A 25,131-nucleotide genomic window follows, 5' to 3' on the forward strand; every position below is an offset into this window, starting at 1 on the left:
GTGGGTTTTAGAGCATTAAAATATGAAGTAAGGTGCCTTCCTGTATAGGCACTGGTCATTTCATTAAAGGAGACTTAGTTAATTTTATCGTCTATGGTATTTATTGTCTAGTTTTATATTTAACTAGTTAATGTTGGCTTCAGCTAATTGGTTAATTTGCCAATTACTGGTAAATTTTTCTTTATGTTTGGAGTTTAGCTGGCTCTTTGCAGGGGGAAAGATTTGGTTTATTTTGAGTATTTCCCTTCTCTGACTGGAGGTCTAACATTAATCTGTGCAGTTGGAGTGTTCTCAGGGCTCCTGAACCTGTAGAGTCCTAACCTTGGGGATCTTCTACCTCTATACCAGCGTTTTTCTGGTAGAACAGAAAGGTCCAGTCCAATTAACTAGTTGATGTGGGGTCACACAATGAGTTAGGGGTAGAGCCAGAACACGAATGCAGGCCAAGCTAGAGAGCCAGTGATTGAGATATTCAAAGCTGGAGGCTCAAGTGCTTGATGGTGGTTGTTTCTGGGATCTGTATCACCCAAAATTGTTTCCATGCAGTTATATCCAAAGGATGGAGTTAGTGATCCTGATAATCTGTGGGTGAGTTCATCATATTGTCTCCTCATCACCTCAATACCAGGACTTTGGGTGGTTTGCAGGATAGGAATAAAAATGGAATCTTAGAACAGTGACTGACTTTTGTAATTCCTTTCCATGTTACGTATCACAGTGATGAGGTGGTCTCGGCAGGCATGAGAAACTTGAAGTACTCGCTCTAAACCCCCCCCTTTTTGTTAATGTAACTGTTTTTTTTTTTTTTTTTCCTCTTTTAGGCATATAGTTGTCCTATGTGGGCCCCACATTCTTACCTGTACCCTCTGCACCAGGCCTACCTGGCAGCCTGCAGGATGTACCCAAAGGTCTCTGTCCCCGTGTATCCTCCAAACCCTTGGTTCCAGGAAGCTCCTTCTCAGAACGAAAGTGATTGTACCTGTACCGATGCACACTTCCCTATGCAGACTGAGGCCAGTGTTAATGGGCAGATGCCACAGGCAGAGATCGGACCGCCAACATTTTCTTCACCTCTGGTTATCCCTCCATCTCAGGTGTCTGAAAGTCATGGACCGTTGTCTTACCAGGCTGATCTTGAATCTGAAAACGCTGGGCAGCTTCTTCATGCTGAATATGAGGAGTCACTGAGTGGCAAGAATATGTTCCCGCAACCGTCCTTTGGACCGAATCCATTCTTAGGCCCAGTTCCCATTGCACCTCCTTTCTTTCCTCCTGTTTGGTATGGGTATCCTTTCCAGGGATTTATAGAAAATCCAGTCATGCGGCAGAATATTGTTCTGCCCTCTGATGAGAAGGAATTGGATCTGCCCTTGGAGAATCTGGATCTGTCTAAAGAATGTAGTTCAGTTTCCACAGATGAGTTTCAGGAGGCCAGAGGTGAGGGCGCACATTCTGTCCCTGAAGCGAGTGCTAGTAAGCATGAAGGCCGGGCGGAGCAGTCGTCCCAGACACCCAAGGCAGATCTGGCATTGGCTTCCGTCCCTCCTGTAGCAGAGGAAAAGGCCCATCTTCCCACTCAGATTCTAAACAGAGAGAGAGAAACTGTGCCTGTTGAACTTGAGCCTAAAAGGACCATTCCAAGTCTGAAAGAAAAATCAGAAAAAGTGAAAGATCCTAAGACTGCTGCTGCTGTGGTCAGTGGGTCCAACTCTGTGGATAGCAGAGTGCAAAGACCAAAAGAAGAGAGTTCGGAAGATGAAAACGAAGTGTCTAATATTCTGAGAAGCGGTCGATCCAAGCAGTTTTATAATCAGACTTACGGAGGCAGGAAGTACAAAAGTGATTGGGGCTCTTCGGGTAGAGGTGGATATCAGCATGCGAGAGGCGAGGAGTCCTGGAAAGGGCCGCCGAGCAGGAGCCGAGATGAAGGTTACCAGTACCATCGAAATGCCCGAGGACGGCCTTATCGCGGGGACAGGAGGAGATCGGGAATGGGAGATGGCCATCGGGGGCAAAACACTTGACAGTCGATGCTGTGGTATTTTAGGGCAGAAACCTCTTCTTAGGTGGAATGTTTCTGAAGGCTTTAAGAAAATACATTAAAATAAAAACCCAAATTGGAGCTATCTCCTCCCCTCCCCCTTGACCCTCACTCCCATCCTGGACAAGATTTTGGTTATGTGTTCAAGGGGCAAGTCAGTTCCTGGCATTGCCATTTTTCTTTGTTCAGAATCTGTTTATCAGGTAACTGCCCCCATAAAAAGTATAAAATAAGTTTGTTAAAGTATTTTTTATAAACAGCTTATAATATAAAACTTAGATTTAGTGTTTGGTTTTTTCCTTATATAAGTTTAATTTCAGATGTTGGAAATGTGTGCTTTATAGTGTTTACTAAAGTGACAAGAAAAATACCATTTGACACACTATAGATTCCAAAACATAACATTGCACCAAATAGAAATGTATATTTTATTATGCAATGCCTTAGTCATAAACTGGGCTCAAATAATTCTTAGCCTAAAACACTGTTGTCTTTTGAAATGCTTCCAACCCAAAGGCCTTTCATCTCAATATCTGTCAAACTTGAATAATGTCTTCTCTTTAATATTACACATAAGGCAGCCTATTAACCTGTGTCTTAGAAATGTTGTATATAGTTCTTTTAATATTCATAGGGTATATTTTTGAATTTTGGTGAGTATTTGTTGAACTTGAGATCGCATACAAGACAGATGTTTAAGGAATAATAGGAAATCTAATGAAATGGCTGTTTCCACCAAGAATTCCTAGCACTGGTGTAAATATCATGGTGCCTACTTGAAAGAAATGTAGATGCTATGCATTTTGAAAATAATCTGCATCTGTTAAAACTGCAGAAGTTTTTTAATGCCACTTTAACACTAATGCACTGACAAAGATTTAAATATTTTGTGAGAAGAAATGTTAAAAATTTTTAGCTTGACAGGTTTCTATGGAGTTACTGTGTTTTTTCTCTTTGCACCATTGGTTATGTGTATCACTTTACATTTGCATGTTCAACTTGTCACTCGCTTGGAACTGTTGTACAAAAAAAGGATGATTGTGATTCCTAGTTCTTTTCTAGAGGATGCTGCTAGAAACAGGTTGCTTTGCATTTTATGGCTTGGTTACCTTTACGGTAACCTAGCTCTTCTGATCCTGCTTCTTTTCAGTCTTGGCAGTATTCATAGAAATTCCCTTTGCATGTTGCACTCTATTCTCAGTTGGAGATTTAACTCTGAATCAACACAATATTCATGCATCTGTGTTACTCTATAAATGTAGCTTGTGGTTCTTAATTTGTACATACCATTGTGAAAAATCTACCCTTTTATGTTCTCTTTGGATCAGGAAGTTTGAGTGCTATGCAAATAATGTAGTAATTTCTCTCTGCATGCCATTTGTAATATACCTAGCCAAAAATAGATTTTTGTTTTTTAAAGGCAGATTACTTTTAAAGGAAAATACAATTCACTTGAATTTGACAAACTGAAGCAGATGAGTTTTCTGGGTTCTCTGATTACCCACAGGAATGTTTGGATGCCAGCTAGGCTCAGTTGAATCTCCACTGTACTGTAATAATGGTTATTTACCTCTGTGTGTTTTAATTACCTAATGTCTGTGTAACTGCTGATTTGAATAGTGATTAGCATTTAGATGTTTTGTAACATAGGATTTTAGAGAGCACTTTGAAAGATAACATTTTATTATGATGGTGCTAGGTAAAAATTTGTAAAGATGGATGGTTGTGTAGAAAAGAAAAAAATTTCTTGAGAGAACTTGGTAAAAGTTTCTTTTTGTCATCTTCTAAGCTAGAACAATTGGGGAAGGTACTGCCGAAGCCATTTTTTTCTTGGTTAACATCAGCAGGTGTTAACGGAATGAGAAGATTATAGGGTCTCTCCACTTTCAGCTAATGCTTTTTTATGTCACATTAGCTTACCTGATAATTTTTATGAAAACACATTTAGATATAATGACCAGATTTAAAAGTTCAGTATAAGTTTGATCTCAGGAGTCCAAAAGAAATTATTTCCACTGTCTTTCGTTTTATTGACTGAGATTGGATCTCCGTTTCTTCTGGAAATGTCTAAAACGTCGATAGGAAAGAATACCGTTCATTTCTTCACTGTCACTCTGTCTTACCTCAGTTGAGTAACAGAATACTCTCTAATTCCTGCAGGAAATACTGATTTGCTTCCTGTTTCCCATATCTTACCTCCAGGACATGATGGAAACAGTGCTGAAAGAGAACTTTAGTAGATTGTACTTTACGCAGTGACCTCTGGAATAAAAGAACTCTGACTTTTGATATTTAGTTTTAAAATTAGTCTTTGCATGAAGGTCAGTTTTATTTTTTTCCTTTAGTTTTGTTTTAAATGTTTTACTAGTGCAGGGGATTTTGCCTTATGCTGAGGTCAAACTAGGGCCAAGCAAGCTTTTGTCCTTCATTTTAACTGAGTCATAAGGTATGCTAACATGAGATATAATGTTTCTATATAAGAGAAAAACAGAAGCATAGAAGTGAGAATCATTTGTGTTTTGAGTTAGAAATTATGGAACTTCACTGTATTATGATTATACACGTTTTGAAGAACAGATGTTTAGAACGACCAAAGCTCACCTGTTGATTTTTGTTAGTTGCTTTTGCTGAACTTGGTTCCTGACCCTTTCCTTTTAGTGTCGCGTGTATTTCTCAAGTCCAGTTTCCTCTCAGTTACATCTTCAGCCCTTGGTCCATGTACTCACTGGCAGTAGGATGCTAGCATCTGTGCAGTCCTTGTCTTGTTTCCTGGTCACCCGTGTGTTCATTTTCATGGCTGACCTAAGCCCAGATCCTGTCTTGACTTGGCAGGAGTAGGTCTTCCCCAACCACAATGTTGGTAACAGCTTATTTGATGCAAACTATGTATATTTTTGCAGTGTGTTTCCTTTGTGACTCAAGGTTGAATTAAGATGCCTGTGAACTGCAATCTTGCTTATGATTGACTTGGTGCAATAAAGTTCCTTTCTAACCATTTCTGGTTTAGAAAACATTCAGCCATCCTAGAAACTAGCAATATTTATTTATGCCTCATTTATTTTACCTTTGGTTTTAGATGAGGTAACCTTAGTCTTTCACTTATGGGTACTAAGCAAGGTCCATTTTAGTGTAGCTAAAGAGAATGCATATTTGGCTACACGATTTCTGTTTACTGTATTTTGCTTCCTATTTAATGTCTAAATGCTATTGTGTTTTTGTTTAAAATCTTAGTAATGGCTCAGTTCCAGTATGTCAATTTCAAAGAACTAAGGTTTTGCTACTAGTATCAGCCACTTTCCCACTAATTGGGAATTTTTTTCCCCCCTGAAATGTAAGTTTTAGAAAATCTTAGAAGAGGGGTGGGTGCATGTCTTAATGCTGGGAAGCAGCAACTTTGGGGTTGAATTTACTTGAATGGATTAAAAATTGCATTGTTACAGAGCTAGAAGAAAATTTATGTATGAAAAATGATAATAGCCTTACACTGAGTACAAATAATACTTAAAAGCATGTGAAGATGTGATCATTTGTGATGTTACTTGTAAAAAAAAGTATATATACATATCTTTTGAAGTGTTGAAAGGAAAATAGTACTTTATATTCTTTATCATATCACTTTTTGTAAGTGTTGAATATATTCCTGTTTATTTTTCTATGTTCTGTTTTGTAGCCTTAAGAAGTGTTTCAAACATATCTGAATGTATAAAACAAGAGTAAATGCCCTACATGGTGTGATGCTGCATTATATATAAAACTGTGTGCATATATTAAATTTTGTCTCTTGATTCTGCTTGTGATTCTTTGGTTTCAGGGTTAACCAAGTAATATAGCATATAAATTTTAAGAGGAGTTTTAGTAAGCATCTAAAAATGAGATGATTTCCATGGTTTCTATCCAGTCGGAAGATAATTCTAGTATGTGCAACTAAAAGCCACGTGGGATTTATAATCTATGGGGTAGGTACTGTTATTTTCCCTACTTAAACATATATAAAGCTGAGATAGGCCAAGTAATTTGACTAAGGTCAGGCAGCTAATAAGTGGTAGAATTTGGAGTTGGACCTAGCTCTGAGTGGTTTTAGAACTAGTGCTCTCTACCATTTTTTCCAGCATTCATTAAATGAAATGGGATGTGTAGACTAAGAATAATTTACAGATTAAATGACTTTATTTAAAGTTAGCGTTCAGTATAGGCATGTATTTTACTGTGTTTTGCTTTATTATGCTTCGTGATACTGTTTTTACAAGTAGAAGGTTTGTGACAACCCTGCATTGAGCAAGTCTGTTGGTCCCATTTTTTTCAACATTTGCTCACTGTCACATTTTGGTGATTCTTGCATTATTTCAGGCTTTTTCGTTATATTTGTCATGGTGAACTGTGATCAGTGATTATTATGACTTGCTGAAAGCTCAGATGATGGTTAGCATCTTTTAACAATAAAATATTTTTAAGTTAAGGTTATATACATTGTCTTTAGACATAATGCTATTATTGCACACTTAATAGACTACACTGTAAACATTTATATGCACTGGGAAACCAAAAAACTTTGATTCCCTTAGACCCACAGTATCACTGAGGTATACCTCTATTATCTAATGAAGAGAGATCATCCAAAAGTTTCATTTGGAAAATGAGGTAGCAGATAGACTTAAAACACTTCAAAAACCCAAATTTGTTAATGCTTGTTTAATCTACTTAATGGATCTTATCTTAAGAATGACTTTCCCAGGAAGAGAGCCTGAAAAAAAGGCTTCCTTTTCATTACAAGTTGTTTGGTGGAGAGGTGAGCTGGGAACAGGGGTAGCAAGCTGGGAATGTAAGTTGGTTAGACGTGGAAGCCAGTTGTTTGGGATTGCCCAAGCAGGTGAATGAAGTATCACAGAACCTTGGAATGGAGGGAGAGGACGAGACGGGGGAAGCATTTCGCTGTTAGCTGTGTGAGTGCCACTGTCTTTGCCCACGTAGTAGAGAAGCTGGAGTATGAGGAAAGCAAGAAGGGTGTCTTGGTGCTGGGTGGAGCCCTTTCAGAATTGGTTACTTGAAGTGGATGGGATAAAAAAGGTGAAACCAAGTGATTGGAAGTGTTCTCTACAGTTTCTCTTAAAGTTTTCTATAGTTAGAAGGCTTGCTTTCCACTTTTGAGTATTTGTTGTTTGTCTAGGGAATAGTATGAAAATGTAGACTACAACGAAGGAAGTTAAATAGCTTCCTTGCATAAACCCTCAATTTATAAAGCTCTTCTAGAAATGTGAATCATGGCACTCATCAGAATAGTGAAGCTACAGACATTGGTTATAAACATCTTAGAATTTTTTAGATCTGAGTGGATTAGAAATTGGAGCTTCAGAGTCCATCCTTTCTACATACATACCTCCTGTGATTATATTTTTCACATTTAGAAAAAAATCTAGATCAAAGATGTAAATACGGATGAATAGTGTGATTCTCATGGCCTCCTGGCCCTTTCAATATTTTAATTTTTTTCTTTTAAATGAAAACTGGCTTTGGACTAACTGCCTTCCTATGGAGTAGAAAACAAAGTAATGCTACGTACCGACCTAGGGATGTACATATTACTGTGTAACTTGTTGCATATTTCTTAGGAATTCTTTTCTAAATCAGAAGTCAGTAAAAGCATTTAAATCCTTCATAATTTTATAAGGTATATATAATTATATGAGACATTCACAGATTAGGGCCAGAAATGGAGACCGGAAACCAGAGGCACAGACTTGTAGTGGCACTAAGGCTGCAGCCCATGAGAAGGGGTGGATAGACATGGTTGACAATCTGATTAGCTGACAACTGTGTAGGTCTGGGAGAGAGAAACGGGGGTGCATGCAAGGTTGGGGCGTTGGGGGCCGGAACTAACACATCTGCATTAAAGCCAGGAGCATCCCAGTAAAAGGGCAGTCAGAAGAGTAAAAATTCCCTATACCTAAAAATCCCAAACACTGAGCATGTTACCATATCTGTTTGCAAGCTAAGATGAAAAGTCATTCCCAGCTGGTGGTAATACACTTGGGTCACCTGGCAGAAACAAACGGAGAGCCTTTGAAGAGACGGACCTCAGCCAAGGAGGCAAGATTACTTCAACAGGAAACCAGTTTGACTTAAAGTAGCCTAAATAAACAGTTGTATTTCTCTCTCATATAAGAAATCTGGAGGGAAGTGGCAGCTGGGAATTGAGCAGTTTTAACGTGAAGACTAGCAAACTTGTGGCTTTCTTGGCATTTCCATGTGTCACCTTATCGGCACAATAAATCCATAAGCAGCAGTACCAGGTATGTATCTCCTTTTATTAGGAAATCAAGAGGGCTTCCAGAAACACCCCAAGAGACTTCTATTTCGAACTTACTAGCCAGAATTGGGTCAACATGGCCATGCGTAGCTGCAAGGGAGACTAGGAAAATACCGAGGGAGGCTGTCACGATTGGCTTAGCCCATTTATGATCCACCATCCGGGGCTAGGCACATGCTACCCTGTCAAACGGCAACAAGCGAGGTGCTGGTGAGTACAAGGTTGGGTGGGAAGGAAAAGGGGACTGTTTGGCACACCAAACCTCAGAATTTTCAGAGACCAGATTACAAACAATGATGGGTTAAGTAGTGGTTCAACAGGGGTGCCTGGGTGGCTCAGTCAGTCAAGCATCTAACCTCAGCTCAGGTCATGATCCCAGCGTCCTGGGATAGAGCCCTACATAGGGTTCTCCCTCTGCCTGCCACTCCCCCTGCTTGTGCTGTCAAATCTTTAAAAAAAAAAAAAAAACTCTACAGAATAAAAAGCTCCTGAGTAACTAATTCTAGCTGCTTCTCTAGTGGTTTTTGCTCTCTTCGATCCCTACAACGAGCATGGCAAAACCTCAAATTTCTATATTGAAGGCACTGAAAATCCACATGTGCCTGTATTCATCCTTTTCTCACTCCTCTCCATGCCATGCTGACTTCTGCTTCTACATTGCAGATTTCTCATTTGTTACAGGTGCTACTTTTTCTGGGAGCTGCCTCCTCAGCCCTTTCGGACTCTCCAACCCAGAAGTTTCTCTTCCAAACCGCTGGGCGTGCATAATATGCCAGAGCTTGACATAAATGTATCTAAATGTTAATGGATACCAATGAAATTATAGTACCAACTTGAATAGTTTATCCAGTCTTTCTGCTTTCTGGCAAATAGGTTCATTCCTTCAACACAGAAGACAGACTACATGCCAGATGTGAAAATATGCAATTACAAGCCAGAGATAAGGGACTGGGTTTCAAGATGCCATGGTCTAAAATTGTTAATATTGCTGTACACTGGTTGAACATAATGCAGATTATCTCTTTATTGAAGATTTAAAAACTTAAATGATCTCTAAACAGTTGATACATACAAGTATACAAAATTCAAAAGGTAATGGCCATATGTGCATTTATCTCATTTTCTTACCTGTTCTTTAACCAAGTTGTTATTCCCCAAAGGCTTATTGTCTTGAGTATCCTTTTGGTATTTTAATAGTTTGTATATTTTCATATAAATTGTGTATTGTGTTATACTATTTAGAGATATTTTCCAATTAGGACATACTGAGCATTCTTTCTAAATGTAATAGCTAACAACTGCGCTGTTGGTGTATTTTGAGTTGGTATTAATGGATTTTTATAGAAAAACTTTTCTTGTGTTAGCAACTGTAAAACCTTTATTACTATATAAAACTTTAACTAAATCCGCATTTTAAAAACTTCATTTACACGAACAATATCACAACTAATACATATTCTGTCCTCAGTTAAGTAGAGCTGTGTTCTCATCACAAGTGTTTTCTTTAGGGCAGAATATGGAATCAGTAAGTAAAAACATCTTTTGTCTTATTTTATTCAATATACTTGAAATAATCATTCACAAATTTAACCTATCCTTAAAAATAGGCACTACTTATTTTAGTATAATCCCATTTATGTACAAAACAAACTCTTTACATATTCACACTTAGGTTAGGTGCACAGGAAAAAACCATAAAAGGATATGTATTATTAAATGCAAACACTGGTAACCTTTGGGAGGGTAATGTGAGGAAGGATCGTAACGTTTTTATTACATAAATTTCAGTAGGTTTGAATTTTTCACAACATTATGGATTACTAAATTTTTTAAAAGGCCTAATGGGGACCAGTTAAACCATATTTTCTATTCACCGTCTGCATATTAATTAACACTTCTATTGTTTCAAGGAGCTCTAAAAGTCTTCAATAACTTCCAATTCTCCAATTTTGCTTGCCCCATTTATTTATTAAACTCTTTTCCTCACTTGTAGTATAAGTTCGTTCCAGTTCAGTGCATTAGAAGTGTAATTCAAAGTGGTATCACATTACATACCACTGTTCAAACTCAGGAATTCAAAAGATGTGGGTAAGTTTTTAGAGCTCGTGCTCCATAGTATCCAAAACTAGATCATGTCCTCTACATCCAAACATGGAGGTGAATATATTTGGTACCAAGAGGTACTTTATATTGCTATATGGGGACTCGCTTGCATTAATGTTGCCTTTAGGAAAGTGGCTCACTGTCCTTGGCTGCCCATTAGAAATCTGTGGAAGTTTACATAGATGCTTAGGCATCAACTTGAAAGATTTTCAGCCTATACTTTTAAAGGAAGCAAATATTCTTTAAAATGCTTTTCCTAAATCTTGATCAGTGATTGTATACTTGTGTTAAGAATGACATTACTTTGAGTATTATATAGAATCTTATGGAATACTAAAACTGAGTAATTCATAGTAAAGTTAGGGTTTTCTCTGGTGGATGGGGGAAGGGTGTTGAAATGATTTTTGATACTCAAAGATATTCAAAAGCACCAAAAACATTGTAAACAGTGCTTAAGTTGGGAACATGGCCATTTTCCAACGGTGTTTTGTAGTAGATCATCTTCCTTTGAAAGTCTAAACACACTGAAAACATAGTGCAAAGACTGAAAACAAATAACAAATACAATCCTGATGTGTTTATTTATCAAATTTCATTAGTGGAGTCTTATTCGACCGGCTTTTAAAATAAGGGCAGTTTCATTATAAGAGGAGTATTTGGCAAACTCTAAGTACAGAAAGCTTTTTCAAGATTTTTAAAAGGGGGTAACACTGGTCAGCATTTGGTACATGAATATGATGAACACCTACTGAAAATCTTCCCATACATCATGAAAACTTGGAGGTAATTTGTGTAGCTTGAAATGTTTTCACTTTAGAATGTTAGACACAAGAAGGGCCTTATCAAGAACAGAAAAGTGCATTTTCTGTGTTTAGACTACAATTTACAACACAACTGGCTTTTGATGTTACATTAAGTAAATTATACTTCAAGCTCCAGAGTATGTGGGGCATAAAACCTGATTAAAGTTTTATATGACAAAAATCCCAATAAATGTTTCTTTTAAGAAATGGCTTTTCAATATTCTCAGTCTAGTCATCCAAGAAAAAGTAGTTTCCACTCTTCTTTTGTTCTACATCCTAAAAAATAAAACAGAAACAACAAAATCCACACCATTCTCCTCTATGTAGGGTAGACCTTTCACCCACAGCATTGGCTGGTGGTGTTTACAATGGCATCTATACAACCTCTGCACTCACTGTCTGCGTGCGTCTCCACACTCCTGGGTCCACTAAATCAAAGGCAACAGTAGTACCTCTGTTACTCAGCCCTACCACCTGAAAACTTACCTTGGTCCACCTCAAGCAGAGCCCTTTTATATAAAATGGCTTATTTATGTAGGTAAAATTTTGCTATATAAAATACTATTTTCAGCTAAACTATTAAATTCCATTTTCATCATTTTGATTTTAAGTCCCTCCAAAAGGTTAACATTGTCAGTTTGAGAACTGCCTATTACATAAAATGTATATAAAAGTATTTTTTCCTAGTACTGTTTATAGAGTGGCCAGTAAATGATCCATCCATCTATCTGCCTAGGAACTTCCTTTTTTAGGATTAAGGTATGATGACTAAGATGAGTGGGCACAGAGCAATGATGACTAGGTATACCTGGGGCCAGAACCATGGGTCTCTACACAAGAAAATGACAAATACAACATCTGTAACACTTCAGAAGGAATTCTTAGGAAAATTAAGCTGTGCATAAGTGTTGTAGAATTTAGTTCTTCTTTTCTACTTAATGATATGATTTTTAAAATAAAAAGTTTTTAAGCCAGAACTTGTAATCTCATTATCCTGGCCAGAGAGTAAAATAAGTATAAACAAAATACACAGCAAAGTCTAAAGACATCAATACACTGTGTCAGGCGCTTAAGAATACATGATGTCTATTTTGATCTGGTCTCTGCTTTCTAAGAGGTTATAGCTCAGTAGCAAAGCCAGAGTACAAATATGAAAATAATAAAATCTAGTAAATGCTAGTATTAAGGACAAAGGCTAGAGGACCATGAAATGTAAGCAGCATTTTAAGCAGGCACTGCAAGAGACAAAAACACAGAAATGGTTTTTTAGAGTTCACTTTTTTTTCCTGAGTGACCCCAAGAAATTACTGCTTTCTAAAAAAAGCTGTTCCACAGATTACATCAATTGCAGGGGGCATAATTAATAATTTTTATGTACCACAAAGAAAGGAAAACACTGCCAATTAAACTGACAAAATGTTTTCCCATTGTGTACAATTTTATGCTCACTGAAGGAGCTTGTCTGGATTCTTAAAATATTTTAATCAGGTGTTGGCTGTTGTGTATGCACTAAAAGAACAACAGATGAGAGAAAATGGTCATGGTATTTGCAAAAACTTCTTTGTTCCAACAGTGAATTAGTGTAATCTTAAGATATTTAAAATGGCAATTAAACTCAACACAGGCAGCACAACAGTGGGTACAACTCTGAGATAACATGGACGGGTCTGAGTATCCGTAGCAATAGCAACTATATCATAATTCCTACCAGACTGAAGGATGCCATCAGATTTTAATGTGAAAAATATGAATCTTAGAATTAACGAAATGACAATTTTTTTCATGAAACAGCCCTCCAATTTGAAACATGCCTTTCGATTATTTATGAGAAATTATCCACGAGTTTTTCTACCTACCTTAATTGAATTGAGTTTGTTTATTCTTGGCCTATAGTTGTTTGGATCTCTTCTGAATGTAATTTCAAGCTGAGACAAAAATTTATTCATGCCAGCCAAAAGGGTTTGAGGACTAGAGGAAAAATAAGATCTTATCAATTGTGATTAAAATTTATCCCACAAATTTAACTACATTTTGGGATGAAGAGTATTAAAGCAGCACAGTTCCCTCTAGTTCCCCAATCATAAGTTACCTAAATAATAGTCTAATCACAGCATATTATAAATTCTATGTTCAGAAGGGTCTTTGCTTGGACTGTTTAGTTTGTTTGGCTATAATATTTCTGTGCAAAACAAACCCAGTTTAAACTATGTTTCTGATCTGGAAAAAAACATTTAAGAAATACTACTTTAGAAAAACAAAAGGTTAATTAGGAGATTACAGAATTTCCAATCTGACATTTTCAGGGGAGAAGAGAAATTAACAGAAAAGGTAACATTAACATCAGAAATTTGGAACTGGAGTGAATATGTACAGCACAATGGATTGTACTCATTATTCCTTTTTCAATTTCTGTGCTTTATTCATCTTTTTACCCAAACTAATTCTTAAATCATACTAAACTGCATCATACTTGTGGAACATTTTAAACATTTTTGTAAATACACAGGATTGTTATTTGAATTCAGTAAGCTTTATATAGTCTATGAAATTTCCCTCTCAGAAATATGTTCTCAACTGGTAAACAAATTTAAAAATGAAAACAAAGGAATTTGGGGAAGAAGCTAAGTACTTTTACTTTTTGGATGCATTATTCAAATAGCAACTCCATTCCTCTCTTTAATATCAGAAAACATGTTAGAATCACACGAAGTTGCTATTTTTACAGGAAAAAGATGGTGGCATATCAGTAATTCCATATGTTTCAACCTAACATAAGGTGTAAGAAATTTCTCATTAAACTGATTTGAATGTTAGGCTTCTCTATATGTCAAGTGTTCTCATTTGAGCCAATAAAGAAAAATTAGAGAATAAAAGGGGAAACAGTAAAATCATTCATTTTGTCTCTGTTGTAGATCAATACCAGATATTTGGGGTTCACTGTGAGCATTACCCCTAGCAGTGTAAGTTGGGCAAATCAAGTAACCTATGTGCATCTTTATCTGCTGTTTAAGAGCATCAATGGTTTTCAGGGAATCAAAATCCCACATCTGTTTTGAAAATCCAAATAATGAAGATGACAAAAGTTAACTTGCAAGAAAAGGTGAGCGGCCCAGAGGTCTGCATGCTTATCCAACCCTGGGTCAGGAGGTCTATAGTCTGAACACTAGTCTTTCCAGTCCCATCCAGCATTCAACATGAATAATCCTGCGAGTCACACAATCATCCCTAGATTTTCTAGCTACCTCTTTAAAAATTAAAATTCATAAGCTTAAAGGAAAATTTTGACTAATAACTTTCTAATTGTCAGAACTTATAATTAGGCTTCAATGTTTCAGAAAATAGTTTTACCTGTTTGCGACTGTGTTCTTAGATGGAATGCCATCAAAAACGATGACTCGATCTGCTAGATAGGTGGCCATAATGAAGTCATGTTCCACAACAAAGGCTGTCTTCTTAGCATGGAGTATGAAACTAAAATACACGATTTTGAAAATGTTTCCAGTTTTCTATTATCAACTATTCAAATGCTGTATTAAGCACTGCTGTATGCCGGTGCACATAATTAAAACTAATACTCTTAACTGGCGGGACTTTACCGTTTGACAACTCGAGCTGCCATCAATCTTTGCTCAGAATCCAAATACGCAGATGGTTCATCAATTAAATAGACATCAGCAGGCTTGCCCAAACAAAGAGCTAAAGCCACTCGCTGCAGTTCACCACCAGATAACGTCTGCACCTATTTGGAGAAGAAGTTTAGCAAACTATGTAGAGACGTGCAAAGTTTAAAATAATAAAATGAAAATCAGAGTATGTACTTCTTGATCGATGATATTTTCAATTTGCAGAGGCTTCATCACATCAGTCACAAATTGTGGATGAGTGTAAGCATCTCTTATCTTTTCATGTAGCAACTGTCGAACACTTCCCTGTTTTTAGTGAAAAAAGTATTGAAATTTCATTTCAGTACAGAATTCCTCTAATAATCAATATTGACAAAGTTAAGATCCAGAGCAAAAAAAGTGTATCAATTTGCCACTCACAGATATGATAGTATTTTTATGTATATTCATCATCTATAGCATGTTCTGCAATTTTTATTTAAAAACTCATCATGTCCAACAAGTAAAAAAAGCATCTTAAAATCTGAAAGTCGTAAATGATGACTGTTTCAAGAAAGATATCACTTGAGAATAGGAATAATTCTCAAGGTCAGCATGAGTGTGAAGTACCCTCTGGCAATCAGAAAGATAACACAAAATGCATAATGTGATGGGGATGAATCTTAAAATGTCTTGCACTTGTTTCAGGAGAGGGCTGACTGAGTCTGAGAACTTAAAAGCTAAGCTTATATAAAGGATCAACAGTAAAATTTTTATTGTAAGCTAAGCTGTCTCAAATAGGCCTAACAAAGTGGTACTGAGTACAAATATCATACTTTCAATTTCATGGCTATACCACACTGTGTTTATCCATTTATCAGCTGAGGGACATTGAGGTGGTTTTCCACTTTCTGGCTATTACGAATAATGCATTTGTGTGCAAATTTTTGCGTTGAGACAGGTCTTCATTTCTTCTGGGTATGTATCTAGGAGTGGAAACACTGGTTCATATGTAACTCTATATTAATCATATGAGAAACTGCCAAGTTTCTTTTTAAGGTGGCTCTTACTATTTTACATTCCCATCAGCAATGCATGAGGTTCCAATTTATCCATATCCTCACCAATACTTGTTCCTTTTTAAGTCATTCTACTGGGTGTGCAGTATCTCACTGTAGTTTTAATTTGCATTTCCCTAATGACTAATGGTCCTGAGCATCTTTACACATGCTTATTTGGCCATTTGTACATTTTCTTTGGGGAGAAAAAAAAGTCTATTCAAATCCTTTGCCCATTTTTAAACTGAGTTGTAACAGTTCTTTATATAATCTGGATATAAGTACCTTATTATTAAATTGCAAAAGTATTCTATTTTGTAGGTGGCCTTTTACTTTCTCGATGGTGTTATACATAGCACAAAACACATTAAATTGCTGTTGTTGGTTTTTTTTTTTTTTTTAAAGTTAAGCTCTACACCCAACATGAGGCTTGAACTCATGACCCCAAGATAAAGAGTAACATGTTCCACTGACTGAGTCAGCCAGGTGCCCCCACATTAGGTTTTTATTTTGGAAAAAGATGTCAAACAGATTTAAAAACATTTCCTACCAGTGGAAATCAATCAAGGACTGATGTCTTAATACTCTTCCTTAGCCACTTTTTGGTAAAACTATACAGAAAATAATCTGAAGAATTCTGGTGCAGTGAAAGATTAAAACCATAGGCGTATGTGTATAAACTTTCCTTTAATAACCAAATAACAGAATCATAACTCACAGTTGATTTGGGACTGATTTTCTGTGGCTTATAACTGACATTTAGAACTGGCACTTCTCCTGCAAAATAATGCAAATAAAGAAGACACTGAAAATTACCCGTATCTTCAAAGTTTCCTATGTGTGACAGGGTAAAAACAGTCAACAATATACAACAGTACCTCCTTCATCAGGCTTAAGTCTTCCAGCAAGCATTCTGATAAATGTTGTTTTACCAGTACCTGCCAACACAATATATAACAAATGGACTTGAAAGATGCTTCACATTTATAGTAAATCACTATGTACACTCGGGTTTTAATAAGAAATTAGTTTTAAAGATATATACTGACACTAGTGAATTCTGAAGGTTATACAGAAAAATACTTAAAACTTTCATGATTCGGGGTGTCTGGGTGGCTTAAGTCGTTAAACGTCTGCCTTTGGCTCGGGTCATGATCCCGGGGTCCTGGGACAGAGCCCCGCACTGGGCTCTCTGCCCAGCAGGAAGCCTGCTTCTCCCTCTCCCACTCCCTGTGCTTGTATTCCCTCTCTCTGTCAAATAAATAAAATCTTAAAAAAAAAAAAAGACTTTCATGATTCACCTCTAAAGTATCATTTCCAACTAAACTGGGAGGAATATAGACTAATCTCATTAATAACCATCTTAATAAATGGTAGACCTATAAAATACAAGTCTTGGGTTACTTTTTAGAAGACTTATTTAGCTCAAATACCAATACACCATTTATCATTAAGTGGTACAGTAAAGATTGATGCCATCCTTACAAGTCCGTTTATATGAAATTTTAAGTCAAATGCAAGCCAGTTCAAAATTCCTCCATTAGCTAATGACTGATATATTGCAAAATCCTCCTAGGGAATTTCTACAGATTTATAAGCTGAATACAATTCAAATCTTTTTTTTTTTTTTTTTTTTTAAATCTTGAAAGTAATACCAGACATCTGGTACTCAAATTCAACTCACAGCTCTATTTATGACAGCAATCTAATATTGAAAATTCAGGTAATACAACTATTTACAAAGACAGACTGGCCTGAATTTAAAATGAGAGCTCAAATGGAGAAAGTCAAGAAAAAATTTTAAACTAGACTGTTTCTGAATTATCTGTTTTATCCTTTCTCATCTGTTTCTAAGATGGATAAATGTCCTATCAATTTATACACAGAAAAACTAGCTTGGAAAAAATCTTATTTTCACTACAGGTTATTAAACAAAATATATAAAATAGAAACTTGACTGAATGACAATATTAAATCCTACCACATCACAGAATGTGAACTACACTGAGAAATGTATGGATTCAGCCTAGCTCCCAGACCTACAACCGAGTCAAAGTTTTTCATGGAGTAGTTAAAACTAAGTTACTGGATAAACAGATTTTCAAATAAAGGAAATAAGGAAAACTTACCATTTTCCCCCAACATCACCATGATTTCAGAATCTGTAAACTCTCCAGCTACAATTGCTAGCTCAAACTCTCCCATCTTTTTCTTCATTCCAGGATATTTATACATACACATCTTTTTAACTTCTTCTTCATTTGCTGTCTCAGCCACCTTAAAAACAAGTGATGCATCTCTGAATCTCAAGTTTTCTGTCGGAACGTAGCCATCCAAAAAAATGTTTATGCCTGTTGGAAAGTCATTGACAACAGATTAGTAAAGATTAACTAAAGACTAGTTTTTCTCCACAGCAAGAAATTATCATATAAAAGCAAATCCCTAGGCTCTCTTGGGAGCAATCTAAGTACAGATTTCAAATTTCTGTGGATTTGTGGTAACATGCAGTGATAACATGGTGTTTTATGTATCTAATCAAGTTGAAATAACCTATGCATATATATGTGCCTATGTACGCAAAGCATATCTCTTTTCATTATGATATGATTTTTATAAGATTTTTTCCATTAGGTTTTATGCAAAAGAATATGGTGCCATTTCTGCTGTATTTTTAAATCAAAACTTGCAACTTTTATGAAAAAATGACAAGTAGTTAAAAATGGAATATTTTCAGAGTGACATAAAATGATATAGTCTGGGGAATAATTTTTTAAATAAGTTATTAGTATGCATTTTCACATGAGATCCAGATACCACAAACTGAAGTTACAATATATACTGAATTTTTTCAGATTAATTCTGCAGGTTTGTAATATATTTATAGTAATGAACGGACTTCATTTAACATTTTTTTGTCTTCACCATACAAAAATAAACATTCTCTAAACAGATTTTAATAACAAAGAAAATATATTGTACATGAGAATCCCTCCATACTAAAACTGTTAAGATCCACCATGGCAAACACAGAAAGGAAAAACTGGGTTATTTGGAAAAAATGAAAAGATCTGTTTTCAGTGTTTCCTACACTTAAGGCAATAAGAGAAAGATAGTAGCTCAAGCCTGGAAGGTCTTGAAAGAAAGCCTAAGGATGTTATTCATCTCCTCTGGAACTGAGAGCCATTATCAGGGGGTCTAGAACACAGGTTTTCAGTATTTGCTGAAAGAACAAATCAATAGATTCTGCCAAAATCAGCATGGTTTTTTTGGTCTTAAAACTACTTAAAAATTATAAATGTGAGGATAAAAAAATTAAAACCAAAAATTAGATAGGAACATAATTTGAAGGAAACCTTTGTGGCCATTTAATCCAGATACTGAAGTCAGAGAGATAGTCTAATTATACCTAATTTATCAGGTAAGGGAATGAAGGCTCAGAAAAGTGTGACTGCGCAAAAAACCATTAACCAGCCTTTCCATCTCTACTCCAATGTCTTGTCAATTTAAGACAGTTCAAGCTATAACTGCCTTTATAGAGTTCAAAGAGAGCTTTTACATATATGTATAGCATTAATTTCAGTATATTCACGGAAAGCGGAAAATAAGTTCTAATTTACTTGAATTGTTTTAACAGATGGGGAACATCAAAAACTTCACCAGGAACCATTTCTTAAATGGCGTAGCTTTTAGACATGGCATTTATAACGAGAATTGTGAAGAGTGAATGCCAGCTGCCTACAACATTATCAACACAATTCGGGACCTACTACATGGTATAGAGGAAGTAACTCAATGGTTACTTGCTAAATTGAGAATATTGTTTTTTATATCATCTCTTAAGACTATTGGGCAATCGCACAATTTTTCCTCTAACATATGCATATATTTATATCAAATGTACAGGTAAGTGACAGCAATTCCTTCATCTTATCTTAACCGAAAAACTTTATGTACTTTTTCTAAACGAAAAAGCTACCACTGCCTTTTTATGCAAAGTGTATGATGCAATATAAATTTTTTTCCAAGTTTCTTAGTATCTCAAAAATTATCTTTTTGAAGAGATCACTTAAAAAAAAAAAGGGAGCCTGCTCAACCTAAAGACTACATGAGTAATTATTCTTGTAAAATATGGTATTTTTTTCAAAGTATGAACTAGGTGGTCCTTTTGGGTGTTCCTAATTGTTCTAGGTTGTCAGCTGAAGGCACACCTAGAAAGATGAAATATAAAGTAAAAGAGGAAGAAGAAACCACTGGAAGGAAATGGCAAAGAAATTAAAAGGAAAAAAGCATACGAGAGAGAGAATGCACTGACATTTGTTTCAGGAGCCACTTAGTGGTAGGTTAGTTTTTACTTTTGCCTAACTTGCTTAGGTAGAGAAGAGACATGGAAAAGAGAGGCCAGAGAGTCCCTCTTTCCTGAAAGTAGAACGAATAAATGAAAATATACTTACTAAGCTATTAGACTTTGAGTTACTTATTAAACCATACTTAGTAAGCTATCTTATTTTAATATACTTTATTAAACTATCTTATTGGGCTTTTAGACAGTCTTAGCTCTATAAACTTAGGATAGAGATTACAGATAAATTTGAAACATGAAAGCAAGATGAGCACTAAATAAATTTTAAGAGTTTCACTACTGGTATTGGCTTTTCAAAGATAAAGACGACAAATACTACAATGATGCTGTAGAAGCCAAAATATAATAAAAACTTTTAAGATTGCAAAGAGTGAAACTGAGAAAGCATTTCTACCCCCTCCAATAGAAAATTCTCCAAAATGAAATGTTCTGAATAACTGATGGATACCTCATATATATATATATGTACACACACACACACACATTCTGTTGAGTGATTAAATTCCATTAAAATTAGAGTTTTGAATAAATATCAAAGCAACATATAACTATTTAATATCAACAATAATACATTTTCTAAGCATTAGAGTGAAAGAATACAGCACTATGGAAATAGTTTTTCAAGTTACCTTCTCTTACACTAAAAGGCATAGTGACAACACCATAAGCACTTGGTACGCCATATAAACAGCAGATGAAGTCAGAGAGATAGTCTAATACACTTAGATCATGCTCCACCACAATGATATATCTGCAAATCAATATAGATTTTTATTTTTAAATGTAACATAACATATAATGAAATTAAAATTATATTTAATTACAATTTAAACTCTTAGAACAGTGTAAATGTCAGAAAAACAGATACGTTAAAAAAAAATTAAATGTAGAGACAATACTAAACAGAAGCCTTAAAACATTTTCTTTAAAATAAGACTCATTATCAGTCTTCTGTTTCAAATTGTTTTCCTAAACTAAAAGGAAGGGGGAAAAAATTAACAGGAAACAATTTATGGATACATGAAATAAATGTGTTTTGCCAATAAAGAACACATTTTTAAATAAACTTTACCAAGGAGAAACAATTAAAATAGATTTAAATCTGATGTAGCCTAAACTATTACGCTATTCATCTTACAGATTAAGCCCTTCTAGTTGTCCTGTCCCATACGCTAGCTGTAGAAGGGGATGCAGAGAATAATATGACAGGAAGCTTAACTGGAGAATTTTCAGTTTAGCTGGGGAAAACAAGGGATAGAAACAAAACATTACCAAAAAACCTACACAGCCAAGTATGTTCTCTAGATATAAAATCCAGTGACGGTCAGAAAGGAAAAAGGTGTGTACTGGAGTACTATATAAGTGGGATGGGACAGGACACGACTTTTGAAGTGGTAGGTAACAGTATTGCTAGTATACAAACTACCAGGCAAGTAACAGTCATGACACTTTTATGCAGCACTTTATTCCTATTCGAGTTAGTTCAAAACGTTAAAAAAGCAATGTCCTACAGACACCTCAAATTCCAACTTAATTTGTTTCCTGTACAAATATTCTCCATATTTGTATTAATGGAATCGTTACTCCAGTAAAAAAAAAACACAACTTTATTCCCAATGACATACTGTTTAAATTGTCAAGTCTGTCAACTCTTTCTCAACAATGTCTTGTGTGTTCATTTCATCCCTTTCTTTCTCTGCCTAAACTCTAGTTCAGGCTCTCAGATTTCTTTCAGTATTGCTATAGACTTTGAACAAATGTCATTTTTTTCAGGTTCCCAGATATGGCTCTCAGTTGCAAATAAACAAATTAACATCCTGGGATTTGCTTTCAAGACTTTCCAAAACTTCAGGTACTATTTCTCTTCATGTATGTATAAGGCACACTGAAAAATGGTTCTTTCATTGTTTCCTGAACAATCCACTTTTCCATTTCTGTGTGTCTAAGGACTGTTCCTTCTAAATGGTCTCTTGTCTAAATCCTCACCTGTTGAAATCTTACTCAACCCTGTAAGGTCCATCACAAATTCTACCTACTGTAGGAAACACCCCTCCTAGTATGCAAATGAGCTTTCCCCAACTCTTGACCCTTTCTAATTCTGAACTGATACTTGGATTTTATTATTTTTGAGTATTTCTACAACTTGTCCCTAAATTTTATGAAATGTGACTATATAATACATTTTAGCACCTCTATGATTTTTAGTCTTCTGATATGTACCAACGACATGTTTAGTAAGTTTGTTGAATGACAAAATGAAGAATATGCTAATTGGCAATGGGGGAAAATGGTAGGTTTTTAAATAGTATTGTCCAGTAGAACTTTCTATGGTTATGAAAATGTTCTAGTGTCCATATACAGTAGCAAGTAGCTACTTGGAATGTGAAGCATGTGGAATGTGAGTAGTTTGACTGAAGGAATGAATTTTTAATTTCAATTAAAATTAAAATAGCAACATATGGCTACAGGGTACAGCACGGTTCCAGAATAAAAGAATAAGAAAAAAACATCATTTTAGATTAATCTGGCAAGAAGAACCAGACTTTTTAAAGGAGGCTATTAAGCCATCTAGGTATCAGGTGGTAAAAGGAATGAAAAAAAAATAGGGGCAATTTTAATTACGAAAAGAAAATATTAAAAGGAAAAGTTTTTGGGGCGCCTGGGTGGCTCAGTCAGTTAAATGTCTGCTTTCAGCTCATGTCATGATCCCAGGGTCCTGGGATCAAACCCTGCATCTGACTCCCTGCTCACCAGCGAGTCTGCTTCTCCCTTTCCCACTCCCCCTGCTCGTGCTCTTTCTGTCAAATAAATAAAAATCTTAAAAAAAATTTTTTTTCTACCACATTGGTAGTAAGAGGCATCAATAAAAATGGCAAATCACGTAAGTGAGCCAATACTCATCCTGCCTTGGTATCTTTGTTGGCAATGTTCCATTATCTGGAATAACTGTCTACTTTTTACCATTAAAATTTTCATGACTCAGTGTAAGGCAGCATAGTATCATCTAGGGGCTTTTAATTTGCTTTGAAAAGAAGAAAAAAACCAGGTCAAACCTTCTGATATTGCTACCTTTAGGTGGAGCTTACAGAGAGGTTCAAAATGTAAAAAAGATATAGGTGAGCCAATCTACTTTCTGAGGGTTTGGAAAGAAACAAATCTGCAGCATAATGAGAAATCTATGCTGTGAAATTCCTACAATTAATTTTGGGTTACGTGCTGGTTTTTAATCTTACCAAAGATGTTCTTGGAGGCCAAATGCTAAAAAATCTTGTGTATTGGTGTCCTTTCTCCAATCCATGCTCTATTTCTCGTTTTAAGGACATGATCTCTGAAATCTTTTTACAGCATTAAGACTGAACATTGCCTTGACATGTCACAGAATTTCAGGATGCACAGACTTCTTGTCACTTTTTTTCATCAGTCTATCACTTACAAAGAGATTACTTTAATCCTTTATCTATAAATAACACCCAAGACAGTTGTGAAAATGTCTAACTCAATCATTTTCTTCACTTGGTCAATCTAATTTGTTTTGACATGTTATCCCTATTACAATTATGGTTACTGCCCTCTCAAAATACAGGATTATAGTGATTTGCCTGAACATTTACATGTTTTTTAAAATTTTATTTGAGAGAGAGGGAGAATACAAGTAAGCAGGAGTAGGGGCAGAGGGAGAGGAAGAGAATCCCAAGCAGACTCTGCTGAGTATGGAGCCTGAGGCAGCGCTCGGTCCCATGACCCTGAGATCATGACCTGAGCTGAAACCAAGAGTCGGACACTTAACCGACTGAGCCACCCAGATGCCCCCTGAACATTTACATATTAAGATACATGTCACCTGGTTGTAAATTATTTTCCTTTTAGTTTTTATTATGGTTAGAATGTTATGTGATATTTAAAAAAAAATTATGTGTGAAAAGAGATATCTATGATTTTCATAGGGTATATAAAAATATTTTATAAAAAGTGGCTAGGGTTGCAAACCACTGGCTTGACTGCTTGTATGTTCTTTTACCAGACTGTGAAGTCTTTGAATACTGGGACTACATGTTACATTCTTACATTCCTTCAAGAGTCTATCATAATGTCCAGGCCTACATATGAAGTGAAAATTATAGCTACACTTTGGCTCAACTAACAATGTCTCTTTATCATTGATATTTTAAGTTTCATGTCAAAGTATGTATGTGGATCATTTGTACCTTTAGCGATGACCTTGCCATGGCTTTATTTCTCAGACTCCTATTAAAATATATGTAAATCGTCTTCTCATTCCATTCTCTAAACCTCCCTTCTGAACTCAATCTGAGTTCAATCTCATTCTCAATCTGCTGCATTCTGGTAACTTACACAGATCAACTTTTCAAGTTTCTAATGCTCTTTTCTGCTGTCCCTAACCTGTCTGAGCTGTCCAGTGAGCTTTTAATGTCACAGGTGCACTTTTAATTTCTAAATCTGTTTGTGTTTTTTGAATATTTACCTATTGCCTTTTTGTGGTACCATATTCTTATGATTTTGTATCCTTTTATGTTTTTATTTTAGATACTATTATTTTATAGTTATTTTGAGAATGTCACCTTAGACATTCTTAAAGGTCTAATCCTGTTGTCTGTTGTACCTACTGATTAATTTGCAGATGGTTTCCTATTATTATTTGGATCATGAGTCTTTTCTTGTATGAATCCTGTAAGACTAACTAGGGTTGAGGGCTTATCCCTGCAAAGTGGTTTTATATTTGCTTCTGCTAGGTACCATAGGACTAAAGATTCTAGGACCCTCTTTTTATGTTACTTTCTTACTGTGATGAGTTTAGACTCCCCTGATTATATAAATTTTAATTCCATATCCATGTGAGCT

General features: G+C 35.7%; 2 protein-coding genes across 5 annotated transcripts in view; one reads left to right on the forward strand and one right to left on the reverse strand.

The window, feature by feature from the left end:
* The window catches only part of OTUD4 (OTU deubiquitinase 4), a 43,397-nt gene extending 37,571 nt beyond the window's left edge, over positions 1-5,826 (forward strand). For all 3 annotated transcript variants that reach the window (XM_028102226.1, XM_028102228.1, XM_028102227.1), the window contains exon 21: positions 822-5,826. In XM_028102226.1, the coding sequence (XP_027958027.1) occupies positions 822-2,024 (1,203 nt within the window). In that variant the 3' untranslated portion in view covers positions 2,025-5,826. The remainder of the gene's footprint in view (positions 1-821) is intronic.
* Positions 5,827-11,005: 5,179 nt separating this feature from the next.
* The window catches only part of ABCE1 (ATP binding cassette subfamily E member 1), a 28,762-nt gene continuing 14,636 nt past the window's right edge, over positions 11,006-25,131 (reverse strand). For both annotated transcript variants that reach the window (XM_028102271.2, XM_028102269.2), the window contains exons 10-18: positions 20,901-21,022; positions 18,041-18,262; positions 16,790-16,849; positions 16,630-16,688; positions 15,070-15,180; positions 14,848-14,990; positions 14,600-14,722; positions 13,108-13,219; positions 11,006-11,527 (exon numbers count right to left, since the gene is read on the reverse strand). In XM_028102271.2, coding sequence (XP_027958072.1) covers positions 11,480-11,527; positions 13,108-13,219; positions 14,600-14,722; positions 14,848-14,990; positions 15,070-15,180; positions 16,630-16,688; positions 16,790-16,849; positions 18,041-18,262; positions 20,901-21,022 — 1,000 coding nt within the window. In that variant the 3' untranslated portion in view covers positions 11,006-11,479. The remainder of the gene's footprint in view (positions 11,528-13,107; positions 13,220-14,599; positions 14,723-14,847; positions 14,991-15,069; positions 15,181-16,629; positions 16,689-16,789; positions 16,850-18,040; positions 18,263-20,900; positions 21,023-25,131) is intronic.

Source organism: Eumetopias jubatus, unplaced genomic scaffold (genome assembly GCF_037043125.1).
Source record: "Eumetopias jubatus isolate StellerSeaLion01/CBP00866 unplaced genomic scaffold, mEumJub1_p1.0 scaffold_2, whole genome shotgun sequence".
Classification (NCBI taxonomy): Eukaryota; Metazoa; Chordata; class Mammalia; order Carnivora; family Otariidae; genus Eumetopias; species Eumetopias jubatus.